The sequence below is a fragment of the Lepus europaeus genome, chromosome 14, assembly GCF_033115175.1.
Source record: "Lepus europaeus isolate LE1 chromosome 14, mLepTim1.pri, whole genome shotgun sequence".
Lineage (NCBI taxonomy): Eukaryota > Metazoa > Chordata > Mammalia > Lagomorpha > Leporidae > Lepus > Lepus europaeus.
Window position 1 is genome coordinate 41,240,191 of NC_084840.1, and position 24,763 is coordinate 41,264,953.

The 24,763-nt window shown below is 44.6% G+C and overlaps 1 protein-coding gene across 1 annotated transcript in view; it reads right to left on the reverse strand.

The window, feature by feature from the left end:
* The window catches only part of ITGA8 (integrin subunit alpha 8), a 191,921-nt gene extending 168,657 nt beyond the window's left edge, over positions 1–23,264 (reverse strand). The window contains exons 1-2 of the mRNA XM_062210503.1: positions 22,933–23,264; positions 22,205–22,338 (exon numbers count right to left, since the gene is read on the reverse strand). Coding sequence (XP_062066487.1) covers positions 22,205–22,338; positions 22,933–23,138 — 340 coding nt within the window. The 5' untranslated portion in view covers positions 23,139–23,264. The remainder of the gene's footprint in view (positions 1–22,204; positions 22,339–22,932) is intronic.
* Between the last annotated feature and the right edge of the window lie 1,499 nt (positions 23,265–24,763).

A 24,763-nucleotide genomic window follows, 5' to 3' on the forward strand; every position in this document is an offset into this window, starting at 1 on the left:
AAGCAGAATCTTGGGACCCACACCAGGCATTCTGATAGGAGATGCAGGAATCCCCCGCATCGGCTTAACCTACTGTGCCACAATGCCTTCCCCCAAACGTCCATAACTTTAAAAAAAAAAAGAAAATCTCTTAATTGGAAACCTAGAAAGTCGTCTTAGCCTAAGAACTGGAGAGAACGCCACAGAAACACAAGAATAATGTGTTATTTGTGATTTGTAGCACTCGGGAATGAAATGAGTGACACCTCACGAGACGATCAATGTGGCTTTGATCAGCCACAAGAGAAAAGTGCTGTGGTCGCTGTGGGATTTCTAAATTGCTGAAAAGAAGAACACTGGCACCTCAAAAATTCCCACACAGTTAAAGGAGATTCCAGAAGAATTTTAGAAAAGCAAGCTTCTCCGAGGAAGGCAATGAATTATGGGGAAAACAATACCAGTTCCAAGCTGGGTCTTGCCTCGCTAGATAAAATGGCTCCTGATGTATGTTTTCTGCCAATATGGGTTGGACTGGGTAATAAACAGACTGAAAGTGTGAACTGTGGGTTGTATTTCAGCAGCAAATTTCTTCTGAGCCAAGAGTACAAAGGAATGGACTTTGCTAGTTCCAAATCTAGTCCCGGGTACACAACAGATGACTAATCCAGGTCTTACTGAGATGGTTCCAGTCTAGGTGCATAATCTTTTCATTGATCTTTCAAGTAAAAAAAGAATCACCTTTTTAGCATTCTGGTTTTTTTTTTTTTAATAAACTCTCTGACTGTAAACCTGACATTATAAGTTGATGAAATGTCAACTAAGATGGAATTGGGTTGACTGTGAAGGTGCCATTCCCCTAATTTCTGAACAAGATTCCTTGATGCGTTGCAAGTGAGCACAGTGTTCTCATGCTGCACGCAGGTGCTGCAGGAGCCTCGGACACAGCAGGATGTTTCCGATTGACCTTGATCTGACCTCTACTGAAAGTGACCTCCGGCACCACTTCTGCCCTGCTAAGTGCTCCTCTGTATGCCAAAGGCAGAAAACCTGAGAACCACATCCTCCAGGCTCTCCTCTGAGCAGGATTCTGGATGAACGAGAGGCTCATGGGAGATCTGGGAGAGGGAAAGAGAGAGAAACCATTTTTTTTTCTTTCTGGTGGTAACTGCAAACTGCCCTCTGGGCTCAGGCGTGACTGCTGTGATGTTGCCAGCGGCTCCCAGAGAGCTCCAGAAAAATCACACCTGTGGTGCTGAGCTGACGTCCTGTGAAGCCCACACTTCCGGATTCCTTGGTCCCTGGGCAGCAACTTCCCTGACCTTCCCATTCCTGCTTTTCCCAAGCCTCTGTAGGGAATTCATCCCTCATTTGGCTTCTGTATTCTGATCCAGACCCAAATCCTGATGGATGCACTGATGGGGGCAACATTTGAAGCAGACCCCACATGCCTCTGGGGCAGCAGGAAGGCAGCAGGTACCCGGGGCACAGCCACCCAAACAGAGCTCCTCTGAGGCCCCATGGCCTGGGAGTAGGTGGGTCCTGCTAGACGTCTCAGCAGCTCCCTCCTGAGTGTATCACAAGCTACACAGAAAACAAAGCCTGAAGCTAGAAGAACTTCATGGTGATCACAGACTATTAACAAAGTTAATAAATAAATAGAATTCCAATTTAGAAAATGTTCTCAAGAATAGGATCAATACGTTTAATATTGAAAGAGCTCTGAGATCACTAAGAAAAAGGCTAAAGTTCCACAGAAAAAATTGAAGGACTTGAACAGGCATGGCAGGTAGAAATAAATCCTGTAGCCTTTAAATTCAGGGAGATGGCCTGAGCCGCAAATTAACACAATAATGACCTCACATTTGTTACCTACCTGTCGAATAGCCATATTCACTCTGTGTTCCAGGTAAGAATTCCACGCAGTATTTGAAATGGCCATTGGGAGTCCTGGATCAAAATCTTACACATACATTTTGTTTTCACTGAAAAATTCTCTTAGGAAATAGCAACCTAAGGACCCAATGTGAAGATACTGCTCTATTGTTAATGATATCAAAAACTGGAACAACTTAAATATTCATAGTAAAATATACTAATAAATCCATTTTTAGCTTTTTTCTGATGATTTTTAAAAAGTACAAAGACTTAATATAACCAACACTTGCATTCACACTGGACAGGCTGACAACGGTGAAGTTTTTTCACATTCACAAACATTTCTATCTGTTATCTATCCCCAGTCCCAATCCCTTTCACTTTGCCACCAAATAAATGCACTGTGTGTGCTTCTGATAATCTAAAAATAACATCTACAAACAGTATGGAGTAGAGGAATGCCAAACTTCTCTGTAGAGGACCAAATAACGACTGTGTGCGACTTTGCAATTTCTGTGGCCTTTTTGTCATAACCACTCAATGCTGCCCTTGTAGCAAAAGCAGCCTGCAGTCTGTAAGTAAAAAAAAAAAAAAAAAAAAAAAAAGGCTGGGCTGTGTTCCAATAAAATTGTGTTTGTAGACACAGAAATTTGAGTTTCATTTAATTCTCATGTGTCATGAAATATCATTCTTTAAAATTTTTTTCCAGCCATTTAAAAATGTAAAAACAACTTTTAGCATATAGGCTGTACAAAAACAGGAGGCGGACCAGATTTAGTTGTAGTTTGCCAACAAATGACAGCATAAGCTTTAGTCTGTTCCTTTTAACTAAAAATAAATGGCATTAGTACGTAGCAGTCTGTACTTGTGTTTTATGTTTAATTGTTTATGTTTTCAAGAGAAATCTATAGACAGCTAGCTAACTAGCCCACTAACTAGATAAATACATCGATGTATAGGAACCTAAATGAATGTGTCAGTGACTGGATGAACAGACACATAGATCTGGTTCATCCTTTTTAATTCCTGCATAGAATCATAACCCACTGAATAATCTTCTATTTTTATTTATTCTGGGGCTGGCTGCTCTGCTTCTGATCCAGCTCCCTGTTAATGCACCTGGGAAAGCAACAGAAGAGGGCCCAAGTACTTGGGGATCCTGCCACTCACAAAGGGGAACCTGGATGGAGTTCCAGGTTCCTGGCTGTGGTCTGGCCCAGCCCTAGCCATTTGGCCATTTGGGAAGTCAAACTGCAGATAGAAGTGTGTGCTCTCTCTCTCTCTCTGTTATCTGCTTTTCAAATTAATAAATAAAACTTTATTTACTCCATTTAAGTATGAAACTTTAGGTTTTTTGATTTTCTACTAGCTCTGAGCATCATCTCCATGTCCACCTGCATAGATACAAGGATTCTCTCTGAAATGGATTAGAAATGACATTTCTGGGTCAGAGAACGAGCATATCCAATCATCAGATACCCCAGCTGAACTCCAAGGTATCACTGCCCATGCCCACCTCGGAGCATGACAGAGGAACCATCAGCACTTGTTACTGGAGGACTTACGAGTTTTTCCCAACCCCAATGAGTACAAAATGGTATCACTCTGTTTCATTTACATTTCCCTGGTTTTTAGCAAGTCTGATCATCTTTCATGCTGATGGACCCTCACTTATTTTCTTCTCTGAACTGTCAATCTCTATCCTTTGCTCATTTTTCATTTGATTATTCATTTCATTAATTAGTAAGAATTCATCATATGTTTTGGGCATTAACTCTTTTTTTCATACATATGATGCAAGTATATTCTCCCAGTTTTTTTTTTTCCTCATCTTGTAACTATGAGGATTGTTGCGCATCTGGAATTTATTGTATATAATACGGCAGAGATATCTTGTTTCAAGCCAGTGGTTCCAACAAGCCATCTCTTTTCTCAGGGATTTGTAATTCCGCCTCTGCAACAATAACTCCTGACATGATCTCAGTAGCCAATGGGATCTGGCCTCTCCCGCCTTCCCATGATGCCTGGGCTGCAGACATGCCCAGCTTTCTCTGGCCATTGCATTCACACTGCCAGCTGCCTGGACGGCTCCTTCAAGAGTGTTCCTTCAGGGACGCAGTCCCTGAACGCCACGTCAGTCTACTCTCTGTCATTCCTTCTCCCATTGCCCATTTTCATTTTTCTCATAGCACCTATCATGCATTCAGAGCAGACAGTATTAATTTGCAGACTTACTAACTATTCCTTTGCAAATGCACATGAATTCCATGAACAGACATGCCCTCTGCTCCACCTCTTTATTTCCCTCTTCTAGAACTGAGCCTGGCACACAGTAGGTCTTCACTAAGCATCTGTTGAATGGATGAGCAAGCTCCCATCTATTTGTTCAGAACTTTATCTAGTGTACATTGTTCAGTAGGACCCCATTTTTATTTAAAAGTCAAACATTTTGTGTACAGGTGTGTGTGTGTGTGTGTGTGTTTAGACACTAAACTGGATGATGGTTGTCTTGAAAGTAGACAGTATACATGCTCCAGTGTTTTTATTTAATCTTTTATTTTTAGTATTTTTGAATTTTTACTGTAACCATTGTTATATCTATGATCTGAAAAATAGAAAACCCGAAGATACCAAAAGATCTATGAACCAACCTGGGAAATTTAGATGAGGTAGAAGCAATAAAATTGAGTGCATCCTCTGTTTCTGGGCTGTGAAGCCATCTCCCTGAAATTGGCAGCTTTGGGCTCTGGGCAGTCTGGGTAGATATCCCAGTGGGTGGTGAGCCTGCTAGCTTTGAGTTTTTTGATTCACAGGAAAATGCATTTCAGAGCAGACATCAGGGAATGCAAGCTATGGTGCACATATGGGCTACAAGCAGATTTTTCTAATCTTGTAGTTTAGTAAACTGGGAAGAATTACAAGTGAAGATAGATCACCGTGGGAGAGGGGGAAGACGAGTCACACCAACACAGGTGTACCCAAACATTTTGGCAGTCAGGGTAAGTTTTTGAAAACTAGTCATAAAGCTTTCAACCTTGAACTGAAAACAGTAGGTTTCCCTATCACCTTCAATCACAAGTCCATCCCCTCAGGACTTTGTTGTTTCTTTTTTTAAAAAAAATTTTTTTTTAATTTAATGAATATAAATTTCCAAAGTACAGCTTATGGGTTACAGTGGCTTCCCCCCTCCCATAACTTCCCTCCCACCCACAACCCTCCCCTTTCCCACTCCCTCTCCCCTTCCATTCACATCAAGATTCATTTTCAATTCTCTTTATATACAGAAGATCAGTTTAGTATATATTAAGTAAAGATTTCAACAGTTTGCCCCCACATAGCAACACAAAGTGAAAAAATACTGTTGGAGTACTAGTTATAGCATTAAATAACAGTGTACAGCACATTAAAGACAGAGATCCTACATGATATTTTTTAAAAATTAATATTCTATGCCATTTCCAATTTAACACCAGGTTTTTTTTTTCATTTCCAGTTATCTTTATATACAGAAGATTGATTCTGTATATACTAAGTAAAGATTCCATCAGTTTGCATCCACACAGAAACACAAAGTGTAAAAATACTGTTTCAGTACTAGTTATAGCATCACTTCACATTAGACAACACATTAAGGACAGATCCCACATGAGATGTAAGTACACAGTGACTCCTGTTGCTGACTTAACAATTTGACACTCTTGTTTATGGCGTCAGTAATCTCCCTAGGCTCTAGTCATGAGTTGCCAAGGCTATGGACGCCTTTCGAGTTCGCCGACTTTGATCTTATTCCGATAGGGTCAAAGTCAAAGTGGAAGTTCTCTCCTCCCTTCGGAGAAAGGTACCTCCATCTTTGATGGCCCCGTTCTTCCCACTGGGATCTCACTCGCAGAGATCTTTCATTTAGGTCTTCTTCTTCTTCTTTTTTTTTTTTCCAGGGTGTCTTGGCTTTCCATGCCTACAATACTCTCATGGGCTCTCCAGGACTTTGTTAAAACTGCTGCAGGAGCTGTGCAGACACTACCCATCAGGAAAGGGGAGAAGAAATCTTGAAATGTTTGTTCATAATCTATACCACAGTCACATCTCTGCTGCAAAAATTACACCTAGTAGAGACTATATCTGAGGACAGAGAATACTCATATGTAAAATTCAAAATAAGACAGCTGTGGCCAGAGTGTTCCTTCTTGTCTAGAAGAAACAAACCTGAGGAAAGAAACTGGGCTGATTTTTATATCATGGAAAATTAAATTCCTAATTGTTTGACTCCCCATACTCCAAAACCATTGGCAAGCACCAGGAAAGAACACCTCTGTAGTCTTCCTACTCTTGCAAACCTGCAGGTACTTAAGAAAATAACCTACCAATTCATTTTTTCCTTATTGTCAAAAATGTATTATTCTGATTAAATGAATTCTATATAACTGGGATTTGGGATCCGTAGCATGTATGCCTACTGCATACAAATAGTTGCATTCACACACACTAAGTAATTTTCTTGTCATTAGGTCCAATCTAAATGTCCTGACACACACACGTGAGGACCTTGAGCCTGAGCCTGGCCTCCAGGGCGGGGCTTCCCTTTCCGTGAGGTGACTTCCCTCTGTCCCCTGTCCTGTCACCCCAAGCCCTTCTCTCAGACATTTCTCTTGTGAGATTCTTCCTTGTTTGCTAAATCACTTCCTTAAAACTCTATTCTCAAATGTAGTGCTCAAAGCTCTTTTTTTTCTTTTTTACAAACTGAAATTCTTTCAGATTATTGTTTTCAATTTTTTAGATAATACAAAATAACAAAATTTGTATAAAGAATTACAGAAAGTAGCAAGTGAATTTTGATTAGAATCCAACTCCCTAGACATGGCTGCTGTTGAGTTTGGTAAACTCATGTAGCCATTCAGAATTGAAGAGACTTCTAGTTCATTCCTTTTGTTCTTAGAAAAATAAGCTATTATCTTATAGAAATCACAAAACTTTTCTTTTAAATTTCTTGCTCATAACACTATTTAAATGTTCCATTTCATATATGACAACATATTAATTAAGCTAAAGGAGCTTAATGTATGCCTTTAGAGTTTTAAGAGTAATGCTTTTTGTTTGTTTGTTTGTTTGTTTTTGACAGGCAAAGTTAGACAGTGAAGAGAGAGAGAGAGAGAGAGAGAAAGGTCTTCCTTTTCCATTGGTTCACCCCCCCAAATGGCCGCTACAGCCAGCACGCTGCACTGATCTGGAGCCAGGAGCCAGGTGCTTCCTCATGGTCTCCCATGGGGTGCAGGGCCCAAGCGCTTGGGCCATCCTCCACTGCACTCCTGGGCCACAGCAGAGAGCTGGACTGGAAGAGGAGCAACCGGGACAGAACTGGTGCTCCAACCAGGACTAGAACCTGGAGTACCGGTGCCACAGGTGGAGGATTAGCCTAGTGAGCCGCGGTGCCGGCCCTAAGAGTAATGCTCTTAAATACAGGTGTAGGAAAGCAATAGTATAGACTGTATTACAGTTTTCCTATTACACAGTTTTCCCGCTCTGGATGAGAATATAAATTTCATGCTATAATTATTTCCATGTCTAGATGGTCTTCCCCAGAACAAAGATCACATTTCTAACTTCCTGTTTTGAATAATGACTGTGCCTAACCAGTGTTCTTCGGAGGTTTGTTTAGTAATAAAAAAATTAATGAGTTTGCTACATCATATACTATTACTTAATATGTTTTTCCATGTGTAACTTGACTAAGATCTTATGTAGGGTTTGTCCTGAAAATACATATGGATTTCTGCTGGTACGAGGCCAGTGGATTTTAGGGTATCACGCTAACTTACATGGTGCAGAGAGAGGATCAAGGAAAGGCTTGTCTCTCCAAATGGACATGGGAAGCCATCTGCGGCAGATTAGGATGAAGTCAAACCTCTCAAGGATGGCACGGAGTTGACCGCAGTTGGGTTGTATTGATTGAGACATCCACTGTGACCTCATCCTCTGTGACTCACGGCTCTGCATCCACACTGGCTGGAACAGTGTTCTCTCTCCCACTCATCCCAGAGAGACACACACATGCGTGTGCACACATACACACACACAGCACTCTTCAGTTCTGACCTCTTAGTATTGTCCTCTCTGAAGAGCCAACCCTGACACACAACAAGCACCTCCTTCAGACACACATAGGAGTCCTGCTTTTGCACACCTAAAACCTTCTTCACTTTTCTTCTCTCACAGCATTTATGATAGGATAGAAGCTGCCGGGCATGCTGCAAGTGTTTGGTGCAGTGGTTAAGACTCATTTAAGATGCCCATAACTCATACTGAAGTGCCCGGTTCAAGTTCTGGCTACTCAGCTTTCAATCCAACTTCCTGCCAGGATGCACCCTGGGAGGCAGCAGGGGATAGCTCAGGTGCTTGGCTTCTTGCCATCCATATAGGAGACCCAGATTGAATTGTGAGCTCCTGGTTTCAGCCTCACCAAGTCTTGGCTGTCGTGGGTATTTGGGGTGTCTTTCAAATATAATGAGAATAAATAGGTAAAAATTTTAAAAATTACTGCCAGATACTAGTCTTCCATCCAACTTGATTCCTGTAATGTCAGAGACAATGTCTGTTTTGTTCACTATTTTTACTTAACATAGTGGTGGCCTATTAGCCAAGCCAGAGTCTGCTCCAGGCTTGCCACTTTAAATCCATTTTCCATCCTGCAGCCAGAGTTCTTTATTAAAGGCAACATCTGGCTCCGAAAATGCTGGCTTTGCCAAGATCACTAGCCATTCCCAACCATAGAGCTTTTCTTTCGGCTCCTTGAATTTTTCATGTCTTTTTCTTATCTCTAGATTGTTTCACACCTGGAGTAACACCTAGGATCACACATCTTGGTCACAGGCACAGCTGGGGAAGTGAGAGTCGCCGCAGGGCTTAGATGTCACCTGGCCACTGTCAGGAGCACGGCATGCTTCTGTTGAGTGCCCAGTCATTGATTTGCTTCAAGAAGTAATGAAGACCTCTCAGCATTGGAATCTCAGGAAGCTGGGTAACTGACACAAATTTCTTCAATATGACCTCAAAGGAACACTTTTGGATACAGGATATGATCGGATTTCAGGATGAAGGCTGTGTAAACTTGTCTCCCAATAGCCCTTGAAGATATATTTACACTCCCTCCTGTCATATGGTTGTGTATTCCCCAGGATCCCACATCTCTTGTCGTAGAAAGGGTCTCAGCCATTTATAAGCAAAACAGTTCTTACTGTGGTTCTGTATGTACTAGGCACTGCAGAATTCGAACTCTATGTCTGCAGCTCATCCTTCTGGAAGATTAATACTTCAGATGAAATCATTCTCTATGAGATCTTAAATCTTAAAATCCGGCCTTGCCTAGCAGCTAAGACACGGCTTGAGATGCCTACAGCGCATGTCAGAGTGCCTGAGTTTGAGCCCTGGCTCCAGTCCTGCCTCCAGCTTCTTGCTAACGCAGACCTTGAGCGACAGCAGGTGATGGCTCAGCTGTTGGGCTCCTGCCACCCATGTGGGAGACCTGGATGGTGTTCCAAGCTCCAGGTGTCAGGCTGGCCCAGCCCTCTGTCTGTCTTTGTCTCTGACATTAAGTAAATAAATACTTTCCTAAAAGAAACCGTACCCTAAACAGATAGGACCATGGTGTTGGCCAAGCCAAGGTAAAAGCTCATTCATTCCTGTGCACTGCCCAGCAATCTCATGAATTCACTACCAATTCGTTCTGCCATTCTGGCATGACCGTTCACACTTGTTTCCCCCAGATTTCTCCTCCACTCACCCTCCTGCACTCTCAGCTGACAACCTTGCTTCTCATTTCACGGACAAAATAAATAACGTGAAAAAGGATCTCTTTCTTGCTCCTCCCAACAAACTTGCCAACCTTCACTCAGATTTCCTTACAACTTCCCTCCTTGACTGCAAGGGTCCCATCCATTCTCATCCATGCAGGAAGCTGCACCTGCATGCGCCCCCCTCACTCATCATTGTACCCTTTCACCATGGTCATTCCTATTAGACTAGAAACTGGTAGAGTATCTTGTTGGCTGTTACATTGATCTGGTCCCACTTATAGGAAAACTCCTAGAGAAAAAGTGGCCACACATACCTGCTGCCTCCAGATGGCCATCTCCATTTGCTCCTGACATATTCCACTGCCACCCCTTTTTTCAGTTGCCAAATCAAATGTCCGAATTTCAGTCCAAATTTCACTATACTTCATCAGATTTTCTTCATAGACTTCATGCCTTTTCTTGAACCTAACTGGCCACTCCTCCTTGGTGTTTTGTCACACATTGTCCTCAACTGACCTCTATTTCCCTAAAGGTCAGAGTGCTTCAAGACTTGATCTCAACCTTGATCTCATCACTTATCTGATCTTCTGACTGCTTCTCTCCTCTTCACCCACACTCACTCCTTGAGCCATGGCCTTAAATGTCTTCTACACACTTATTCCAAATTTAAATCTTCAGAAATTTTGCCTAAATGCTGGGTTTATTTATCCAAGTGCTCATTTGACATCCTCTTGGATGTCTAAGAAGCATCTCACATTACACATATCTGCATTCAACTCTTTGATGTTTCCTCCTTTCCCACTGTTCCCTGTCTCAATGCCATTCCTCTAACAACTCAGGTCAAAATTTCCTCTTTCTTACACACTCTTCATCTCATCCATGCTTATATCCTACTAAATGTAGCTTCAAATAAATCCAAAATCCAACCATTTCTCAGCCCTCCTGCCTGTCACAGAATTCAAGCCTGTACTTCTTTTTCACTGGACAAGGGGAATGAGATCCTTCATAGCCTCCTTGCTTCTGTTTTGGTTTTCCTACAGTCAACTATTCCTACAGAAGCTGAAATGAGCCTTCTAGAAACATGATGTAAATAATGTGACTTGTCTACTCAAAGACCAACATTTTCTGCCCATCACTCTTTGAATAAAATCCAAAATCCTGACTCTGGACATTAAAGTACTAGATAATCTTACATCTTACATTATAAGACATTCTTATAATCCTATATCTTGCTCCCTTGCCCAATTTTCTATCCCCTTTTCCCTGACTCACTTCCCTGTAGCCTAATGGACTTTAATCATTTCCCAAGCACAGTATCATCTGCAGACTTTCTTACAACCTGGAACACTCCTCCCCTGGAGATTTCGTGATTCCTTCCCTCATCGAATTTAAACCCTTGCTCAGATATCACCTCCTCAGTGAGACCTTCTTTGTGCACCTGTGATAAGTACACCCACTAGGAGCACCCAAAAGACCTACATCATAACCTCTAAAACCTGTAAGCAAAGAGGAATTAAGTTTGCAGGTGGATGAAGGTTGCCAATCAGTTGACCTTAAAATAGGAGATTAACCTGGGCTCTGCAGGTGGGCCTAATGTAACACGGGTGCTTTTAAGTGGGAGAGGAAGGCAGAAACAGAGAGCAAGCAGGGGGAGGATTCAGCCCAGATTTGCTCGATTTGAAAATGGAAAAGTTCCATGAGCCAAGGCATGTGAGTAGCTGTAGAAGCTAGAAAAGGCGAAGAAACCATTGCCCCCAGAGTTTCCAGAAGGAACAGAGCTGCCCAGGGAGACAGATTACAGACTTTGGCTTCCAGAACTGGTAGGATAATCAACTTAAATAAAACCACCAAGTGTGTGGTAATCTATATTAGCAGCAATGGAAATCTAAAGCCTTACCTAGTTTAAAATAAATAGGCATGCATACACACACTCTCTGAACCTCCATCTTACCTTATTGTTTTTTCAACTTGTCACTGGCTGCTCACTATAAACCCCACAAGGGCAAGGCCTTGGGCTTTGTTCTTGGCCATACTCCAGTGCTAGAACTGTCTCCTGATAGAAGTCGCCAACACTACTCACTGAGACTTAAGCTTACTGTCTGCTAACACTAAAGCTTTATTTTCAACTGTACCGTTTCCCCTAGGCAACATTCTTATAAGTCAGAGTGTGTGAAGGTTAACCCATGACTCCAGGGTAAAAGTCTGGATGATACAACTGCCAAGTCACTGTGGAGCCGGGGTGACAGGAGGCAGGCACCCAGCCTTCGAGATGATACCTGTGGTAGAGGACAGGGATAGCGTGGAACAGGTTGGGGACTGATGGTGGGTACAACATCCCACTCATGTCTTCCAATCTGTTGACAGAAACACCTTACTCCGATTGTCAAGCTCTTTTGTGGGCTATAGATAGCATTTTGACAGGTGTGGGTAACACTTGTTATTTAAATAAGTTGGCATCACCCACCTCCAAGGCTTCCTTTGGCCTAGGAAATGAATGTCAACCTGATTGAATCGAGTGTGCAATCTGCCACATCCCCTTTCTGATTAGGGTTAGGGTGATCCTGGATACTTGTCTCAATCGGGAGCCTCAGTGGTTCTGGGTCCGTGGGTGGCTTGAAGAGGCAGAGCCTCCCCATCAACTCACATTGAACATACACCGTCAGCAAATAAGCCGTGGCTGTGCTAAGCTAGAGGCTGGGGATCGTTTCTGTCTACAGCAATACCTGGGCATGCTTCAGACTAAGAAAGGTGAGGAGACATTATGAATGTCCTATTCTGTGCCACTAGTGGATTTCTTTAGTTCATGAATTCTTACTGCCTTTCCTAAGAGAATATGCACTGTGACTCTCGCAGAAGCAAAGTGACTTCCGCCATTTTCAAATTCATTTTTCATGGGAACTCAGTTTTCTGTACTCACTCCAAAGACTCATGCAGGGAGATTTTGGAAACAGCTGCTCTAGTCTTTACTTTGTCAGTTCCCTCGTACCCCATGCTGACGTCTCACTCTTGTCTGCTCAACCAGTATTGTTCGCAAGTACGTTGAAGCACTCCTAACTTAGGTAAAAAGTTGTGTAAGCCTGCAGAATACAGCCACACCTTACTCGAGTCTGAGTAGAAGAAGAATGTGCCCTCAAAGAAATGCTCCAGATTTTACAGCACGTCCTTGACACACTTAGGATGTTTGAAGGGAGAAAAGCCTTATTGTATGTAACAGATTAAGAACAAAACATCAACTCATGTGGTGAAATTGAATCCTGCTTCATGAGTTTACCTGGCCATTTCGACTCTGTCAAATGCCTTCCATTTTCTAAGGTTCACAGGGTTATTGGAACTACAGCCACTCTGATTTTCTCCAGTGGTCTTTTATAACATGTTCTGTGAATGGGCCACTATTTAGAAAGATTGTGAATTAACTTCCTCTGGCTTGTCTTTCCCATTTTCAAAAGCAGTTCTACTCACAAAACCACCTTTCTTGTTCCAAAAGGCTATAGAACCTGACACGTCAGACTATGAAGCCTATCTGCAGGTATTTCAAAGGGGTTCAGGGAAGAGGAATTAAATAAGTTTATTTTGCTGTAAAAATTGTTTGAAATCCTATATACTCAGGGTCTTCAGAAAGTTCATGGAAATGCATATTATGAAAAAACTGTGCATGGATTTCAAAATTTTTTAGCTTTTTGAAGTACTCTCATATTTCTATTGATTTAAAGACAACCCAGAATGAAAAACAGGTGAGACCCACAACTGCATTTTGTTTTTACACATATTCTTATTACTGAAAATATCCTTGGTCTTCAGAACTTTGCAACATAAGCACCCACACACAAAGGAACACAGTTCCAAGCCACCCTTCCGCTAACACCCAAGACAACGTGGGAGCAACTGGGATGGTGTTTCTCCAATACAAAGCGTTCATTTTGAGATTTCGTTGTGCATCTTCATATCACTTCAGTGCATCCAGTCATGTCACCTAGATTGTTTTCCATGTTTATTTTTATCTTTTTTTCTCCTGGTCATCAATAAACACCTTTTCATGGTTTGAAGACAAGAAAAAATGTACTAGCTAAAGGAGGGTGGAATTACAGTTTTAATCACATTTCCCAAAAATGACCTCTCATTGTGTCTCCCTTTTTATATACTCCAAAAGCCATAGACATAATCTTAAACACTATGACTTTCCCTTAACAAACAAAAGTGTCTTCCTATACTGATTCCTTGTAGACTTCATTTTCATGGTCACATAATGTTTGTGTGGTTTAAGCCCTAACCCGTATGTATTTAAGCTATTCAAAACACCACGGTTTTTAAGTGTTATGCCTGCTTTCTTCCAGAAATGGACCTGCAGCAACTGTAGAATGAATATCCAGAAATAGGAGGGCACATCAACAAGTTCATGAAACATAGCATTAAAGAATAAGTTTATTTTGGTGCAAAACTTTTGAAACCCGTGCATATTAGGTGTCTTCAAAAAGTTCATGAAAATAAGTATTAGGAAATCTTAAGCACAGACCCAGTACGATCCATGGAATCTCCCCCCAGGGTGTGGCAGTGGAAGTCAACCGTCAATAGCCAGGTCCTGGCTCCTTTACAGCTGTCTCTGTTGTCGCCTCCCATGACGTACGCAGTCTAAGGCAGCCCCTCTTGCCACCCTCTTACATGACTTATCCCCTTATCACAGTATATCACAGTAAACAGTTTATCCCTCAAACCCAGCAAGCGCCCATCACATACACCTACGTCCCCACCCACCTCGTGCCCATGACCTCGTGCCTATTTCTTACCCACCCGGAACGCATCAGTGTGCCCTTTCTTCTGCCCTTGTCACGTCCTGGAAGTAAGGGCAGATTAACACAGAGGCCTTCCTGTATCAAATAGGGGAAGTGAGGAGGAACATCGACCTAATGTTAACAAGCAGTGTCCTGTAGGGTGCTTGTACTAATCTGGACAACTACAACCGTGTGTTTGAAGTGACATCTCTAGTTTAGTGGTCCTCAGGGGAGGGGTCCTAGGCCTACATTTCCTAGGGGTAAGGGTATTAGATAAGTATGGTGCTTGATTGCACAGATGTATTCTTACTCAACATCTTTGAGTTCACGGTCCTCTCACAAACACATTCTGAACATAGATCTCTAAATTGATGGAATGATAAAGTACCTCTGACACAATGATCTAATCGCTCAGCCTCATCTAGACGCAGTGTCCTATGCTCTTCAGGGTTAATAGGTGCCCTTGTACTTCCAGGTGTAATCAGAGCAGACGTTCCCATAGTGCTAAGAACTGAATGCCCACATGTAGCAATGGCCACAAAACCAAATTGAATCCTATCAAATATACAGCTCTCTTGCATTTTCCATAAGGGTTTTGGTACCATTCATGGGGGCAGGGTGTTTTTAATTTACAGAAAAATTCACTCTGTGATATATAGTTGTATGGGTTTTGATGAATACATTTCAGTACAGTCAAGTATCCACCCCCATAATCAGAACACAGTCCATCACCCCCCAAACTCCTCTAGAGTCAATCCCCCCTCCTCTAATGCCCAGCAGTCATTTCTATACTTACTAGAAAAAATAAGACATAGGTTTGAGAAAGTATCATCAAAAGAGCAAAGACCACTTCCATCAGTGTTTATGTATCTAGAGAAGTCTCTCATTCAGCAGAGCCCTGCAGTGATCCCAGACATAGCAGCAGCCAAGTCCTGGCCTTTCTGCGTGGTTGAGGTTGAGGTCTGCTCCTTCCAGAATGTCTGGTGGCCTCTGTCTGAGAGCCGCCCACCCAAATCCCACAGCAGCCTGCGATGGCTGTATTAGGTAGAATGTTTGGAGTTTAAATCACCTGCCAATGAATCACAATTTGCTTTCATATCTTAAATCTCCTTCTAACATACCCTAGAATTGACACTATTTGAAATCAATTGTAATGTTTCTTTCTGCAAATATAGTTTATGCAATAAACACATTTTGATAATATGTACTTAAACTGAAGCATTAATTGTAAATGTCCTAAGCAAGCTTGCTGGTCCGAGAATGAATGGGTTCTTTGAATACAATCAGTTAGCCTTTGATACATCTGCCTCCAGTCTCCACGTTCCTGGATGTGCATGGGGCAGGCAGGGCACCCCTGAGTTGAGCTCTCGCAGGGCCAGGAGCTGTTGTCATCAACATGAGCAGAGCCTCTCTATACAAAGCAGGTAAAGCTGCAGTGTGTACATCTCAACCGGTCAGCTCAAAGGTCCCTTGGGTTAACTTCAGAATAACTTCAGGACCGTGTCAGACAATGCTCGCAGAAGGCTGCAGCCGCTGCCCGCGGTATTCCTGCCAAGGACCTGGATGGCTGATCCTCACACAGACTTCCAGCTTCTTGGAAGAATTTTGCAGATTAAGCTACAGGCGCCTGATGCTCCTACTACTCAACTAGTCATAAAGCAGATCTGTTTCCCATTTCTAGCTGGAGTTTCAAGGACTTCCTTTTTCTAATTGCTTCCTTGGTTGCTATGTGTGGTAGGGACCGCTGCCTCCTCCCTTCTCACATCAGGGCTGACTTGCGATCGTCATGTGGGGAGTCTGAGCCCATAGAGAGTCAGGAAAGGTGGCTGCCTCTGCCAGGCCGGTGTATTCAGGCACAGTGGCTGAAGGGAATCGCTTCCAGAAAAGATGGCATCCACCTAAAGCACCCTTGACGGCTCACTGGGAGCAGCCCTTAGCAGAGGAAGTTCCCTAGTAATACATGCGATCGGACTTCAAAAAGTCTATGGAAAAATGGGATGAAAACATAGATTTATTTTGGTGCAAACATTTTTGAAATCCATGCATAATTTTCCCATAATATGCAATTTCTATGATGTCTTTTTTAAAAAAAGATGTATTTATTTATTTATTTGAAAGGCAGAGAGAGAGATTTTCCATCAGCTGGTTCACTCCCCAAATGCTCCTAATAGTAACAGCCAGGGGGGCCCAGGCCAGGCCAATGCCCAGATCTCCTTTCAAGTCTCCAACATTGAGTGGCAGGAACCCAAGTCCTTGAGTCATTATCCACTGTCTCCCAGGGGCGTTAGCAGGAAGCTGGATTGGAAGCAGAGGGGCCAGGACTCAAACTGGCATGCCAGGATGGGACATGGACATCCCAACTGGCAGCTCTAAGCCACTGTACCACAGTGACCATCCCTACAAGACCCCTTTGTATGCATGGTTTTTAATTCTTTTTGCACCAAAGTAAATGTATCTTTTAATTCCACTTTCCATGAACATTTTGAAGTTCCCTTGTGTGTGTGTGACTGTGTGTATGTGTATTTTTTCATGCGTAGCAAACCTTAATCTGACTATGGCATTTTTATGGCATTATTAATTCTTAAAAGGAGTAGGTTATCTTTGGATTTCCTTCTTCCTTTGTCTACTTCCAACGGAACCCATGGCAGCCCAGCTTTCTGCTGTCCCTGACTGCTATATCTGTGTTAAGTCCCCCAGCATGGACTTGGGGAGCTCTGACCTACATCTTTTTCTTTTCTTTGTTCCTGAACAAAAACGGATTCCTTTCTGGGGAAGTTAGCACAGTAAGACTTATGTGACCAATATGTTTCACAACTCTCACATGAGAAAAGGGACACGCCCAACCCAACACTATCACACACACACAAAACACCCTGTGCCAGTCCCAGAGCCAGACGCCTGAAGCTGCTTCTTACTGTGGAATCACTCAACACAAAATAAAACAGAGCCCCCAAAACAAAGGCTTCTGGTTTCCAGGCTAAAACACAATTCTGACAAAAATCTCGCCATTCTGGAGCTTTGAAATATCCCAACCAAATGGTCCTCCATTTATAAAAGTTTTTTGTGCTTAAAAAAAAAAAGATACTAAATTAAGGCCAGGCAGATGACTTCCAAATCTCAATGGCACCACCCACCTCTTCCTGTTCCCTTTTCATGTGGGTCCCTAATTGTGAGTGGTTCCCAGCTGTATGTCTCTCTGTTACTGTTAGTGCCAGCAGGATGATCATCACCAATTAGCACATGCCCTTATCTTCCTCCTTTCATTTACACAGTATGGGAAACAGAGATCCGCGTGCTCCGTTCCTGTTCTTGTTGCTCCAGTTCGCCCTTTCATGATTCCACAGGTGAGCTGGCTGTTGCATTGTTTCATTCATCCTCCGCTTTGGCAGAAAGGGTTTAATCTGACAATCCTTATTTAAGCCACACATTGGTTTGGAAAAAATGTAGGAAAAAGAAGAAATGAACCTTGAAGTAGACTGGGGAACGAGAGGCTTGGGTTTGGCAGATGTGACGTTTTAAGTTAAGACTTGGGGACGTACTTGAGAGAGTTCATGAGGCAGAAGGGAAAGAAGTCAATTTAGTGATGGGGAAAATTGTATGCTGTTGAAGTGAGAGGGAAAGACAGAAGGGAGAGGAGAGAAGCCTTTTTTTTTTTTTTTTGAACCACTTGATTTTGTACAGAGCAGGAAAATTATCTGCTCTTTGCCCCTCCCCCCCACCATATGTGTCCCTCAAGTTTCCTTTTCTGGACTTGAAAGGACCACAGAGTTGAATGGTATTCATGCATTTGAAGTGCTGGGCTAGCCTACGCTTCCTCTGGTCTTGCATTTATCATGAGAAGTAGCAAAAGAAAAAGAGTCTAAGTTATTTGACCTGATAAAAGAAAAATGAATAATGATTATTTAATGAAAAAAACTGAAAGGTAGCTTAATTAAAAAAAGGCATTTAAAAAATAATTGAGGTCCAGGATCACAATTGGGTTCAGTAACTAGATTACATGCCAATCTCCCTCTGTGTCTAGGCTGAGAAATGTGGTAGGTTACTGCAGCAGAACACTATTAGATATCCCAGGGTCCTCACAGGAGGAAAGAACTTTATTCAGAGGTCTGATTTCGGGCTGGCACTGTGGTGCACTAGATAAGCTGCCACCTATGACACCAACAACCCACGTGAGCGCCGGCTGGAATCCCCGATGCTCCATTTCTGCTCCAGCTTCCTGCTAATGCACCTGGGAAGGCAGTGGAGAATGGCCTGAGTGCTTGGGCTCCTGCCACCCACTTGGAGACCCCGGTGGAGCTCTGGGCTGATGGCTTCAGCCTGGCCCAGCCCTGCCATGGCAGCCAATTGGGGAGTGAGCCAGCAGATGGAAAATCATTCTCTCTCTCTCTCTCTCCCTTTCTGTAACTCTGCCTTTCAAATAAGTAATATAAATATAAAAAAAGGTCAAGTTTACTTAGGATGAATTCAGATCTGAAAGTAGACAGGGAGAGTTGCAGGTACCTGTACAGCAGGCACGCACTCATGCCTGACACAGCGCCCAGGTACGTGGATGTTAGTGTGTGGGTGTCCGTCACTCTGAGCCACCACTTCATCCAGCAAAGACATCTTTTTCCCTTGTGTGGGGAAGTCGGCGATTTCTGGCAAAGGGCAGAGAGTAACTCAGGGGCAGCTAACTGGGGGATGTGAGAGGGGCCTCTCATTCTCAGAAAACCAGGAGCATTTCTGACCTGCAGTTCCTACCAAGACAGGAGCTGCTTCCACGCCCCAGATGCCTACAGCCCTTCAACCAAAGCTGCTCTTCCCTTCTGGCTCCTCTCTGCAGGGTGGCTGTCTTTGGCACATACGAAGCTAACATTGGGGTGGGGGAACAGGAGACACAGAAAGGCAAACAGTGCCTCTCAGGGCTCCGTGGGAACTCGTCATGATCCTGAACTTGCTCTCTGCGAGGACCAGTCCTCTCCCCATTGCTGGAAGGAAGACAGGCTTTGGAGCACAACAGGCCTCCGTTCCAATCCTGACTGCAATACTGACCAGGCTGCGGGCTTGGGCACACCTTGGAGGCCGGTTTCCTTCTGTATGCAATGAGTTTTACATCCTTGTTTTTGGTATGGATTAGAAACAACGTCCATAAAATGATTGATGCACAGTAGTGATCAATAAATACAATCCATCTGGCAGGCTGACTGCAGGACCCAGAGCAGCCATGCTGCCTGCTCCCACCTGAGTCCACTCTGCTCACAAATCAGACACACAAATGAGAAATAGCTACACTGGCTTCTGCTGTACTTTCTTAGCAAATGGCAGCTACTCCCTGTTCCGCTGTCTGAGGGCACCTGCACAAGGTCACCGGCACAGGCGAGGGAGGGTCCTCAGCACACACTGGATGAGGAGCAAACACTGGAGCTGGGGGGGCTCTGGCTCCTTTCCCCCACCTATTTCCAGGTTAGTCCTAGTCCTAAACAAGGTTTCTGGGCCCACAGTACCCCCTGATGGCTGACAAGAGGAACTTTCTTTTCCCAGCCAGTCCCATCTTCTAAATAAATCTGGACCACTTCTTCCTCACAAACTGCAGCCTCTGCTGCCTTGCATTTTAGAAAAATTTCCTGCTCAGAAATCTCAGGACCATTCATTCCCCTCCCTCTTTCTTCCCTGGCTTGCTTCCGTCGATGAAGGCTTCAATGACTGTGATCATGCTTGATAAGCAAACAGTAGGCTGAGTTCACGCACCTATCGGGAGAAACCTGGTACACTTAAAGTAGGACAGTGTCGAGCCAGCCCCATTCCCCTCGAAAGCCCGCAGAGACACACATTTGCCTTCCTCAGAACCGGCACGAAAGAGGCCCTCATCTTTCTGCAACTCACAATCAGCGTGCCTCGATGTTATTTTCCCATTTATTTAACAGGCAAAATTGCACGAGTTTGTTCCCTGATGTTTCATTGGAAATATCGTTCCACTACAATAAGGGTTAAGTGCATTCCTGTGGGCTACTCTGGAAACCAAAGCACAATTTTTCAGCATTAGTTCTCTATGGGAAAGTGAATTCAAAGCTTCAAACAATTGCTTTAAAATGAGCTTTGGAAAATGTAACCTACTACAGTTTAACGTTGGAAACTTGGGGTTAGGTGTGGTTACTTTTCAAAAGTTCCTGTTTCTATCTGTATTTCTGTGGCTTCTATCTGCTGAGCCATGACATTCACCAGGACCAGTACTTACAAAGGTACTCAGATGCAACTTCCCTGTGCCACCAGTGGTTCTTCTTTTATCAAGGAAAAAAATACACTAACCAGGCCTTGGTTTGATAGATGATAGACATGTCCTAGGAGGGTATTAAATTCACTTCCATGTTATGGCCAGCTTCTTGCCGAAAACACATCAAGTATGTCTCAAAATATAAATGCTCCTTTCCGTAATGTACATCCATACCTTTATTTCTCAAGGTCTGAGTTTAAAATATTTTTACAATGCAAATGAGTTAGACATGAATTATTTAAATGGCAGGAATTGTATGCTTAAATGCCTAACTTCTGATTTGGAAAGTTTATCTGAAACTAGAGAGCAGTAACTGGAAGGGATCTCAAATCCTGATATAAACAACTACTTAAAACTTGTCACAAATTAACATCAAAAGGTATAATTTTTCCAATTACTGATACTAAAAATTGGTGGAAAATAACTGACTTATTTCCAAGAATGGTGAGTAGACTATTGTGAGCGCATATAGACAGGCATAGGGAACATTTTCAAATGCTTTTATCAAATACTTTCCTAAGTTGTTCATAACTCAAGGCAGGTTTGCATAGGACTTTTTCTTTAAAATGATTTACATATGCATAAAACTGAAATTATTTTATTTTTTAACATAAAAGGACAAAGTAACAGGTAGATATCACCTAGCCTTCATCAGAACTCTTCAGAAATGGATATTCTACATAAACCGTAAATGCTAATATCACAATAATTAAAATTCAAAGAAATCAAGTACAATGTTGTAAAATTAGTGGTGCTTAAAAGGCATTGTAATGGGTTGCCCATCAAAGGCCATTATTTGAGCTGGCATACTCACATTGTTCTGAAAAAAGATCATTTGTTCTCCAATAATGCATACCTTTAAGTTCCTGAAGTTTTGGTGGTATAGTTAAAATGCTCAGTGTTAATGTTTTTGAAAGCATTACATTTAAATTATTTTCTCAGGACCCAAAGAGAAAACACCAGAGGAAACATAACCAGACTGAACTGTTTAAAATGTATTTTCCCTTTAATTAAATAAGAAACATCTGTCTGGGGATTTTAGAAATCAATGTAACCCATCCACACTCTGCCTGTACTAGTTTGCATCCAATGGCCAATATTTTGAAAGAAAATTCTTTCTTCCTGTAAAGAATTAAACAGCACCATGGAGTGACGTCTGGGTCTCCCTCTGGAGTGTGGGCACAGCAAGCGCCAAGGACCGCTCTTTTCCTAGGTCTATCCTGGGAAAGCAACCAAAGGCTCTCCGTAGTCAGTGACGGTGTCATTTTTCTACTCCTGCGGAGCGTCCGCTCGCCCTGATCTCCAGACAGAAAGGCAACAGAAGTTCCCGGGATGCATCCAGCACACACGGACCAAACAGGAGCACGCTCCCTTCCCCGAGGCTCACTAAAGGTTTCCCTCGCCTTCGTCCGGAGCTGAGAGAGCGGATTCCTCTAGGGATCCGGACAGCCCACAGCACAGGCACAAAGAAAGGGGGAGGTGACTCCAATACGGCTCTGGTTCCTTCCAACCAGAGCGCACAGTCCGGAGCGACAAACATCACTTACTGGTGGTGTCGAACGGTATCTGCTTGCACTGTGCAGCCCCCTCGGCCGGCCAAGGGCAGTAATAGACGGCTCCCCCTTCCACGATGTCGGGCTGGCTGGTGTTGGCTTTGGGCGCCCCCACCAAGACGCTGGCTCTGCGAAAGGGGTTGCAGAAGGTCACTCGCGGGGAGATCACCGCACGGCGCGCACGCCAGCCAGCCTCGGCGGCGGCTCGCGGGCTGAGACGAGAGCGGGGGTGGCAGGCAGCAGCCTATCTACCGAGAGGAGACTGTCAGACCTAATTTCCTCTTGGAAACCTGGTCTAGGAGAGGGTGCCAACAGCCCCAACTCCTCTCTAGGTGGAGCTCTGTGGCTACAGCGAGATGACAGGAGGGGGGCAAGGGGTCGCAGAGGACGGAGCCTGGCTGCTTGTAGCCCACACCGTGGGCCAACAGATATCGGGGTCCTTGCTAACAGCTCGGGTCGACTGGTTCCCTTTCTCTGCTTTGTAGGAAGCACCGGTCTTTGTGCCCGGGAGCTGCCCGGACTCGCGCGTTCCATGCAAGTAGCCTGTCTCCAGTTCAAAGCTTGCAAGGCACATGCAACATGCGAGGGGGCAGAGGGCGGGAGCGGGACGGGACTCGGAATGCCAGACCGCCACTGCCATCCGGCTGCTGGCAGAGGGGCAGGTACCCGACCTGCGAGCCGGTTCGCCCACGCGCGCCAGTTCCCGCGGCCGAGTGACTTACGTGCGAGCGTCAGGTATGTGGAAGTCCACGGCGTAGCCGAAGTAGCTGCCCTCGGGGCCTCCGTACACCGTGAGCTTCTCCACGTCCAAGTTGAACGCCTGCGAGGCAGGGGACCACAGCATCCCCAGCGCGGCCGAGAGGCACCAGAGGCTCGCGAGCCGCTGCGCCAGTCTCCCCTGGGGACAGCGGCGCGCCCCGGCAGACATTGCCCTGCGCCCCCGGCGGCTGCTCACCGGGGACCGGCAGCCGAGAAGCCCGATGGGGCAAAAGACGAGGATGGCGTCTGGCAGTCCCCAGTCGGTCCCGGGGCCGGTGCGGACGGCGCGTCCGCAGTGACAGTCCCCGCGTCTGCTCCCGCCAGCCCGTCCCGCCGGCTCGGGGGGCTGGCCCAGGGGATCCGCGCGCTCGCCCTCCTCCCGCAGCGGGCGCGGGGCTGGCGAGCTCGCGGCGCCTCCTAGCGGCGGGTCCCCGGGCTGCGGGCCGGAGCTGGCCACTCCCGGGACACCGGAGCCTCCCGGGCGGCCGGCTCCCGGCGCCTGTGCCGGCTGCCTGGATTTCTTTTGCCGTCGCATCTCCAGGACCAGCTGGGTCTCGCCAATGCCACCTCAAGCCATGACGCAAGATTCCATGTGGGGAGAGGGTTTTGCTCTAAATGCACAGCTTGGCTGGAAGGTGAAAGTCGCAGGCAGGGTAAAGCTGTTATCTTTGCGTCCCCAGGTTCCCAGGTGTTCTAAGGTGGTGTAGTGGCAGATGTACACTTAGCAGGAATTTGAACAGGAGGCTCAGACTTGGGAATTGTGGTAGGAGAGGTGGAAGGAAAGTATTAAAGACACAAAGGCTGGGACTGAATGGAATAAAAGGGATTGTTTAGGGAGTGGTGAGAAATAGGGCTGGATGGCTCTCTGGCAGAGTCTTAATGAGAAGAACGTTTAGGGAGACAAAGGAAGCCAGTTCTAGAGCAGAGACAGGACAAGCCCACAGGGATTCAAGTTCCACGGCCAGGGTGCGGGAGATGGCAGTGGGAAGCTATTTGTTGAAAGGAAGAGAAAGCAAAGAACCTGTTTGCCTCAATGCATTGGGTGATCAGGACCCAGTCTGGTCATCGGAAGGAAGGAAGGGGAGGCGGGAAAAGTAAGAGACAGGGCGGTGGGCCAGCACGGTGACAGAGGAAAGGGCCCGCAGTGAGTATGAAGCTTCTACTCGGAAGACAAGGATGACAAGCCGCAGTGGGGGCAGGGAAATGGGGGTGGATGAGATGCTGGCCCTGTGGAGTGTGTGTTACTAGCCTGGGATCAGTACCAAAAAGCCAGGCTTTCTCATTTCCCTTACATCAGAACCCACTTGGTAGACTGATTCGAACTTGATGTATTTACTTGTCTTGTTCCCATAAAAATACTAAAAATAAATAACTTATCAGAAGCTTCCCTGGCAAATCATCACGTCTGGATGGTTTCCTAACTGGATCACTCTTTCCCAGATAAGGAGTGAAGAGCAGATGATCTAAGACTTTCTATCCCAGTCCAAAAGTCCATCTGTATGGAGCACACGGTCCACTGCTAGGATCAGGTGGCAATTGTTAAGGAAAGTGATGGTCTCCGCTGTGTGTTCCAATGCAGGATACACATGTGGCCTACATGTGGGAATGCTCAGAGCTGTCATGGACACTGAGGCTAGGGAAGAACAAGTCCATCATTTCCTGACATGGCATGCTTGAAATTGGGAAAGTTGTCATACTGCAGGCAAGCTGCAAGTTTATGTGAAATATCTACGTAGGTAGAAAGCAGTGGTGTGACCCTAGACACGACCCTGACCCATGTCATGACTGACTGGG